Source organism: Oncorhynchus nerka, linkage group LG20 (assembly GCF_034236695.1).
Source record: "Oncorhynchus nerka isolate Pitt River linkage group LG20, Oner_Uvic_2.0, whole genome shotgun sequence".
Classification (NCBI taxonomy): domain Eukaryota; kingdom Metazoa; phylum Chordata; class Actinopteri; order Salmoniformes; family Salmonidae; genus Oncorhynchus; species Oncorhynchus nerka.
The window spans coordinates 40,321,366-40,330,276 of NC_088415.1; the positions used below are offsets into that span (position 1 = coordinate 40,321,366).

At 39.7% G+C, this 8,911-nt stretch overlaps 1 protein-coding gene across 1 annotated transcript; it reads left to right on the plus strand.

Annotated features, from left to right (window-relative positions):
* Nucleotides 1-5,792: 5,792 nt before the first annotated feature.
* On the plus strand, nucleotides 5,793-8,331 carry LOC115102510 (acyl-coenzyme A diphosphatase FITM2-like). The gene is made up of 2 exons (XM_029622547.2): nucleotides 5,793-6,191; nucleotides 6,778-8,331. The coding sequence occupies exons 1-2, from the start codon at nucleotides 5,965-5,967 to the stop codon at nucleotides 7,340-7,342; spliced, it is 792 nt and encodes a 263-aa protein (XP_029478407.1). The 5' UTR covers nucleotides 5,793-5,964; the 3' UTR covers nucleotides 7,343-8,331.
* Nucleotides 8,332-8,911: the final 580 nt, after the last annotated feature.

Below are 8,911 nucleotides of genomic sequence, written 5' to 3' on the forward strand. Positions count from 1 at the left end.
ATAGGAGAAAACTAAGGATGGATAAACATTGTAGTTACTCCACAATACAAGCCAAAATGTGTGGAAAAAAAGGAATCCTGTACATAATAAAAATATTCCAAAACATGCATCCTATTTGCAATAAGGCACTAAAATAAAACTGCAAAAATAGTGGCAAAGAAATATACTTTATGTCCTGAATACATTTTTCTAGTATGGTGGTAGCTGCATCATGTTATAGGTGTGCTTGCCATCAGCAAGGACTAGGGAGTTTTTTTATGATAAATAAAACAGAATAGAGCTAAGCACTGACAAAATCCTAGAGAAAAATCTGGCTGTCTGCTTTCCAACAGACACTGGGAGACAAATGCACCTTTCAGCAGGACAATAACCTAAAACACATGGCCATATATACCCTGGAATTGCATGCCAAGGTGACATTGAATGTTCCTGAGTGGATTAGTTACAGTTTTGATTTAAAGGGGCTTAAAAATATGTGGCAAGACTTGAAAATGGCTGTTTAGCAATGATCAACAACCAACTTGAAAGAACTTGAAATTGAAATATTTTCACAATCCAGGTGTGCAAAGCTCTAGCTGTAATCACTGTCAAAAGTGATTCTGTATTGACTCAGGGGGTTATACATATATATATATATATATATATATTTTTTACAAATGTTAATATTCTTCCACTTTGACATTAAAGAGTATTTTGAGTAGATCATTGACATAAAAATTACAATTAAATCCATTTTAATCCCACTTTGTAACAACAAAATGGGGGAAAAGTAAAGAGGTGTGAATACTTTCTGAAGGCACTGTAGGTGCCATTTGCGATGCATTGGAAAACCTCTCGTCTTTGTGGTTGAATCTGTGTTTAAAATTCACTGCTCTACTGAAGGACCTTACAGAATATGTGTTGGGTACCAAGAGAATGCCAAGAGTGTGCAAAGCTGTATTCACGCCAAAGGGTGGCTACTTTGAAGAATCTCACATTTAAAATATATTTTGGTTTGTTTAACACTTTTGGTTACTACATGATTCCATATGTGTTATTTCATAGTTTTGATGTCTTCATTATTATTCTACAATGTAGAAAATAGTAAAAAATTAAGAAAAACCCTTGACTGAGTAGGTGTGTCCAAACTTTTGACTGGTACTGTATATATTTTTGAAGAAAAATAAATCTCACAAAAATAGTGCACTGGGCCTTTATTAGTCCGGTATTAGCTGACCGATATAGCCATCTGTAGCGCGGGAAAAACATTTAATTAATCTGCGTGATGTTATTGACAATTTTACAGATACACAAGGACGAATGTTAAATTGGTGTAAAAAAAAATGTTTAATTTGCTCGCCTCAAGGTATCGGGAAATTGCAATCATTTGAACCTTGCACTACTTGACTTGCTCCCAGACCTCTTGTTCTGTTACACTTGAATGTGTTATTTGTATAAATAACACATGAAAGTGTAAGGTTTGTGCTCTAGCCTATAAAATCCAATTGTCTTTTACCTGCATGCTATTTTTATCTGTATATATTTTTGACATGTCACTGTTTTGATTCATTAATAAACTTGCTGCTACTTCCATAACTGTTTCTACTTCAGCATTGCTTGCTGTTTGGGGTTTTAGGCTGGGTTTCTGTATAGCACTTTGTGACTTCGACTGATGTAACAAGGGCTTTATAAATACATTTGATTGATTGATAAATATATTTGATTGATATCAGCAGATTCATTAAATGAAAGATGTACAGCATTGATTGTTCCATCATATGGGTGTGTGAAATGCTCCTATTGTTAAACCAATATCAATGAATTGGAAATGGTGACCACTCAGAGAAATACATTGATATTATTTCTAACTGTTCCAAACGGAATATCCCTCATGCTTAGACTGACACCTAGAGGCCATGGGATGCTCTGTAAATGATGGTCAATAAAACCACAGAAGCCATAATGAGCTCAGGGGTGATTAGCTTTTGCCCTGATAGATTTGATAGGGTGGACGCATCGGCGGAAATGGAGTCCCTAGAGAAAGCAAGAACAAGGTTCAGGAGTAGTGCAGTATTATCATAAGTAGACGTATACTTGGAAAACAGGAGGAATGGAGGGAGAGGAGGTCTAAGAGAAAGAGGGTGAGTTTGAGTCGGATAGAAATGGTGGGGAAAAGGGAGGTGGTTTGTTAAAGACGAATGGTAGAAAGTGTAAGCAGAGGGAGCTGAAGACAGGAGGAGAAATGGAAGTGAATGAGGGTGAAGTATCAGAGGTGGTAGGTGTGGTGAAGTTATCGGAGTCTATGAAAGTAGGAGTGAAGTTTATGGAACAAGTGGACTCTTGTCCTTTGGCTGATCCATTTGTGGTTTCACGGTGGGTGAAAAAAGAGTTGGGTAATGTGGAATTGGTGAGGGTAACCAGAAGTGGTCAATTGATAATTGTTTGTGTTTCTGTTGGTCAGAGGGAGAATGCGCTCGGAATAAAACAAATGGGAGCAAGAAAAGTGAATTGTTTCGCTCCCAAGAAAAGGGCACCAATGAAAAAAGTCATAACTGGGGTAGCAGTAAATATAAAAGTTGAACAAAATCTAAAAGTTGACCAGCTAAGGGGAAAGATCCAGGTGTATTTGATGTTCGTCGTTCGATGCGACGCAGACCGGGTGGCGAGAGTGGGGAAATAATTATTGTCTGTTCTATAGAGTTTTGAAGATGAGTCTTTGCCTGACAAAGTGAAGTTAGGATATATAAATTATCCTGTACGGGATTATGTGCTGAATGCCTGGAGAGACTAGTCAAGGAGCATATCACCTCCACCCTACCTGACACACTAGACCCACTCCAATTTGCTTAGCGCCCCAATAGGTCCACTGACGATGCAATCGCCTGCACACTGCCCTATCCCATCTGGACAAGAGGAATACCTATGTAAGAATGCTGTGCATTGACTACAGCTCTGCATTTAATACCATAGTACCCTCCAAACTCGTCATTAAGCTCGAGACCTCACCCTGTGCAACTGGGTCCTGTACTTTCTGATGAGCAGCCCCCAGGTAGTGAAGTTAGGAAAAAACATCTCCACCTCGCTGATCCTCAACACTGGGGCTCCCTGTTCTCCTTCTCCCTGTTCACCCATGACTGCGTGGCCATGCACGCTTCCAACTCAATCATCAAGTTTGCAGACGACACTACAGTGGTAGGCTTGATTACCAACAACAACGAGATGGCCCTCGGAGTGTGGTGTCTCGCTCAACGTCAACAAAACAAAGGAGATGATCGTGGACTTCAGGAAACAGCAGAGGGAGCACCCTCCCATCCACATCGACGGAACAGTAGTGGAGAAGGTGAAAAGTTTTAAGTTCCTTGGCGTATACATCACGGACAAACTGAAATGGTCCACCCCCACAGACAGCGTGGTGAAGGAGGCACTTCAGGAGGCTGAAGAAATGTGGCTTGTCAACGAAAACACTCACAAACTTTTACAGATGCACAATCGAGAGCATCCTGTCAGGCTGTATCACAGCCTGGTACAGCAACTGTTCCGCCCACAACCGCAAGGCTCTCCAGAGGGTAGTGCGGTCTGCAGAACGCATCACAGAGGGCAAGCTACCTGCCCTCCAGGACACCTACATTACCTGATGTCACAGGAAGGCCAAAAAGATAATCAAGGACAACAACCACCCAAGCCACTGCCTGTTCACCCCGCTATCATCCAGAAAGCGGGGTCTGTACAGGTGCATATAAGCTGGGACCAAGAGACAGAAGCTATTTTTCAATCTCAAGGCTATCAGACTGTTAAACAGCCATCACTAACATAGAGAGGATGCTGTCAACATACAGACTCAAATCTCTTGCCACTATAATAAATGGACTTAATAAAGGTATCACTAGTCACCTTAAATAACGCCACTTTAAAAATATTTACATATCCTACATTACTCTTCTCATATGTATATACTGTTCTATACCATCTACTGCATCTTGCCTAAACCTATCATTAGTCACTTTAAATAACGCCACTTTAATAATGTTTACATATCCTACATTACTCATCTAATATGTACAGTGGGGCAAAAAAGTATTTAGTCAGCCACCAATTGTGCAAGTTCTCCCACTTAAAAAGATGAGAGAGGCCTGTAATTTTCATCATAGGTACACTTCAACTATGACAGACAAAATGAGAAAAAAAATCCAGAAAATCACATTGTAGGATTTGTAATGAATTTATTTGCAAATTATGGTGGAAAATAAGTATTTGGTCAATAACAGAAGTTTATCTCAATACTTTGTTATATACCCTTTGTTGGCAATGACAGAGGTCAAACGTTTTCTGTAAGTCTTCCCAAGGTTTTCACACACTGTTGCTGGTATTTTGGCCCATTCCTCCATGCAGATCTCCTCTAGAGCAGTGATGCTTTGGGGCTGTTGCTGGGCAACACGGACTTTCAACTCCCTCCAAAGATTTTCTATGGGGTTGAGATCTGGAGACTGGCTAGGCCACTCCAGGACCTTGAAATGCTTCTTATGAAGCCACTCCGTCGTTTCCCAGGGCAGTGTGTTTGGGATCATTGTCATGCTGAAAGACCCAGCCACGTTTCATCTTCAATGCCCTGCTGATGGTAGGCTTTGTTACTTTGGTCCCAGCTCTCTGTAGGTCATTCACTAGGTCCCCCCGTGTGGTTCTGGGATTTTTGCTCACCGTTCTTGTGATCATTTTAACCCCACGGGGTGAGATCTTGCGTGGAGCCCCAGATCGAGGGAGATTATCAGTGGTCTTTGTATGTCTTCCATTTCCTAATAATTGCTCCCACAGTTGATTTTCTTCAAACCAAGCTGCTTACCTATTGCAGATTCAGTCTTCCCAGCCTGGCCTGGTGCAGGTCTACAATTTTTTTCTGGTGTCCTTTGACAGCTTTTTGGTCTTGGCCATAGTGGAGTTTGGAGTGTGACTGTTTGAGGTTGTGGACAGGTGTCTTTTTATACTGATAACAAGTTCAAACAGGTGCCATTAATACAGGTAACAAGTGGAGGACAGAGGAACCTCTTAAAGAAGAAGTTACAGCTCTGTGAAAGCCAGAAATCTTGCTTGTTTGTAGGTGTCCAAATACTTATTTTTCACCATAATTTGCAAATAAATTCATTAAAAATCCTACAATGTGATTTTCTGGATTTTTTTTCTCATTTTGTCTGTCATAGTTGAAGTGTACCTATGATGAAAATTACAGGCCTCTCTCATCTTTTTAAATGGGAGAATTTGCACAATTGGTAGCTGACTAAATACTTTTTTGCCCCACTGTATATACTGTGCTATACCATCTACAACATCTTGCCTATGCTGCACAGCCATCGCTCATCCATATATTTATATGTACATATTCTTATTCATCCCTTACATTTGTGTGTATAAGGTAGATGTTGTGAATTTGTTACATTACTTGTTAGATATTACTGCATTGTTGGAACTAGAAGCACAAGCATTTTTCTACCCTCCATGAACATCTGCTAACCATGTGCATGTAACCAATAAAATTTGATTTGAGGGTGGTGTTATTTGTATTTTATATCATTTTGAGATTAGTGAGTGTAGTGTTAGAAGGGTATTTATTTAGTACATTTTTATTTTTCAAGCAAAGTATAAAGGAGTTGTACTGCAGTGCAGTAGGTGGCGGTAATGCAACAAATTGGATTCCAACTGCCGTTGAACCTCAGAAGAAGAAGCTTTTGCCCTTGTCTTCGTAACTTTGAAACCGTACTCTGAACATGCGATGTATGAAAAATTACAAAAAAGTAACTTGTTCCCCCTCCCACCATTCTACATTAGTCATTAAACGCCACATGTACCACAATTAAACGTATTTAATGTCGTTGCTTGGCAATTGCCAAGATATTAATCAAATGATCAACTCATTCAAATCAATGTATACTTTTGGAGAAATGTCTGAAATGCTGAAACGCAACGCTCATAGAGTTCATTGTCTACAGAGGGCTGATGTCACGGTGTACCATACCAATCCCCTCAGCCATTCTCGTTCCAAGTGGCAACATGGCAGACGTGGATATCATCGTCAACAAGTTTGTGGCACTTTGGAGGATACCGTTTGTCCGTCTTAAATTGCCGTGGACTTTCTTGGTTCTTTCCATGGTGGGATCCCTTGTCAAATCGACACAGCTCGTCCCGGAGACATATTTTAGCAACAGCAGAAATGTTCTCAATATGTAAGTAGAGTCAGCTAACGCTACCGGTTAGCAAACTATAGAAAGCTCGCTAGCTAGGTAACGTTAGCATGAGAAGTGTCAAACCCTTGCTTGCGAGCACAGCCACGACTAGGGCCAAATTGTAATTTAATGTTACAATACAAGGAGGAGCAACATAGAGGTTAGCTAACTATATCCCCAGTTTGTCTTTTCGTATTTATTTAATGTTACAAGGAGGAGCAACATAGAGGTTAGCTAACTACAACCACTTACCAAATTCCTCTTACCCCATTCATAAACACTAACGTTAAATACTTTTAGCGATAGCTATAGTATAGTATCTACTGACATGGGGAATTTTGTTAATAGTCCCGATGCCTAAACTTAACATTAACAGTAACTGGCTTTTTTATTTGAAGGGGCATATCAACACAGGTTTAGCAAGCAATGATTATTGGAGTTTACACGGAGCCAAATGTGGGCGAATGTAATGGGTGAAAACCCTACATACGGCTAGACACTTGTCAGCAAGCAAGTTTGCCTGTGGAGTCTGATTATCAACGGTCTGTGCTACTTCTTACATGACCACTTCCTATATCTCTTTCAGGTATTTTGTCAAAGTGTCCTGGGGCTGGACTTTATTGCTGTTGACCCCATTCATCTTCCTCATATACTACAAAGACAGCTTGACCTTTGCCCTCCGGCGAATGAGCTCATTGGTGGTGGCCACAGCCATTTGGTACACCTTCACCGAGACCTTCTTCTACATTGAAGATGCCACCGGTACATGCCACAGGGATCAAGTCCCTCATAAAGAATTCACCACAAAGTGGAGATGCAGGAATGCTGGGGGTCAATGGGACGGCTATGACATCTCAGGACACTCGTTCATTCTCTCGTACTCTGCACTTATCATTGCTGAAGAAATGGCACCTATGGCTACCATGGAGAGGAATCGGAACATTGTTCTTGATCTGTTATACGTGTCCCTTAATGGAATAGTATTCATCTGGATATGGATGTTTATGTGTACCTCTGTGTATTTTCATAATTTCTGGCAGAACGGTCTCGGGACTGTTTTTGGAATTCTGGCATGGTTTGTCACGTATCGGGTATGGTATCCAAAGCCCTTATCGCCTGGTCTTCCACTTAAGCCCACAAAGCAGAGTTGACTCGCTTAAAATCAGCACTACTTAGTACTAGGCTAAACATCCTACTCTCGCACTCCTGTGTGGCTCTGCAACGTTTGGCACCTTCAAAACATTACATTTAAAAACATTGACATTCTTCTGAGGGTCAGTGTTGACCGTTGTTGCTATTTAAAGTTGTCTTTCCTTCAGAAGGGTAATTTTGGACAGGGGTCCGGGGTTGGTTTGCATGCAGTCCCTACTCCCTATGTGGCCGTAGGCAGCTGGTGTTCTTAAAATGACTCTGAAGTAATCTGAGATCATTGCAGTGCATGGTGTTGACGTCTCGGTCCAGGCCTATCAGCTAGCTAGTCTTCTCCAGAGTTGGGGTCCATACCATTACTTCCTGAATTGAAAAAGGAATTCACCCAAACCTGATGAAAATAATAATAATTCACCCCACTCTGGTGGTCAAGGTGTAATTTTTTGTTTTACGTTTTTGGCTTCAAATGTTTTATTTGTGTGGAAATATTTATTGTAGAGAAATGTATAAAGTAGCTTAATTTGTTTATCAATGGCAAATGTAGTGACCACTACATTTACAACGAGATACTATAAGGCTGATCTGTAAGGTATTTTGGTTTGCCTACAAAATGATTGTAACACACAACCCTCCAAATAAAAATGAGATCAGTTCTGGAGCTAGTTGTACAGATTTCCAGATGTCTCAAATGTCCAGCAGCTCTCAATCAACATTGCTTTATTCATAAGGCCGAAATACAGTCAGCCAAAATTGTAGCCTAGCTATTTCATTTTGTTATACAAATCATTAAGGACAACACACAATTCTTTCCAGAACCAAAGGATTCTAATCATATCAATGCTACTACTAGCTATAGGTGCATTTGTTTATTCTCAGCACTACCTAGGGACATGGAATATTGAGTATGATGTACAAGTATATTTATTGCAAATTTAATTGTATTTTAAGTAGATTGCATGACTGTGCACTCAAATACACTTCTTAACAATGAGGATATTGTCTGTTTTGTTTGTGAGAAAAAAAGATGATAAAATAATAGAGAAAATACATTACATTCAATTGAAGTGTTGAAATAAGTTTATATTCTCCAATTTCTATTTTTCAATTTCATAATACATTTTTTTGTTGATGGCAACTGAAGAAATTAAGGCTTATGAACAAACATAGTGCACTCTAAATAAATGCATGTTTATAAAAATAAGAAATACTATTGTGTAATATGCCCACAAATAATGACTAAGAGTACTCAACTTGATGAATTCATTGTCTCGAGAGTTCTGTGAGCCATATGAATTACAGACCTTATTTGCAGGGATTCATTTTTCAGTTGTAAGAAGTAGATCATTATCGGTGACAATGGTGCTTGTTCTAATGAAACATATTAAGTTATTTCTCAATTGGTCTCTGACATTTCACCCAGACAGTGTTACAGTTTATGTGTCAGTGAAAGTCCCAGGAGAAGCCACAATAGTGCAAGAAGAAAAAACAAAATGAAGTGGATTGTAGACACTTGTGTTAAACTACTGTATGGCTAATAATGAAAGACAATGTATGTATAAGTTGAGTACTAG

Coding starts and splice junctions, on each gene's coding strand:
- LOC115102510 (XM_029622547.2), top strand. CDS start 5,965: ATGTCACGGTGTACCATACCAATCCCCTCAGCCATTCTCGTTCCAAGT. Junction 6,192..6,777: donor AGCAGAAATGTTCTCAATAT/GTAAGTAGAGTC, acceptor TATCTCTTTCAG/GTATTTTGTCAAAGTGTCCT.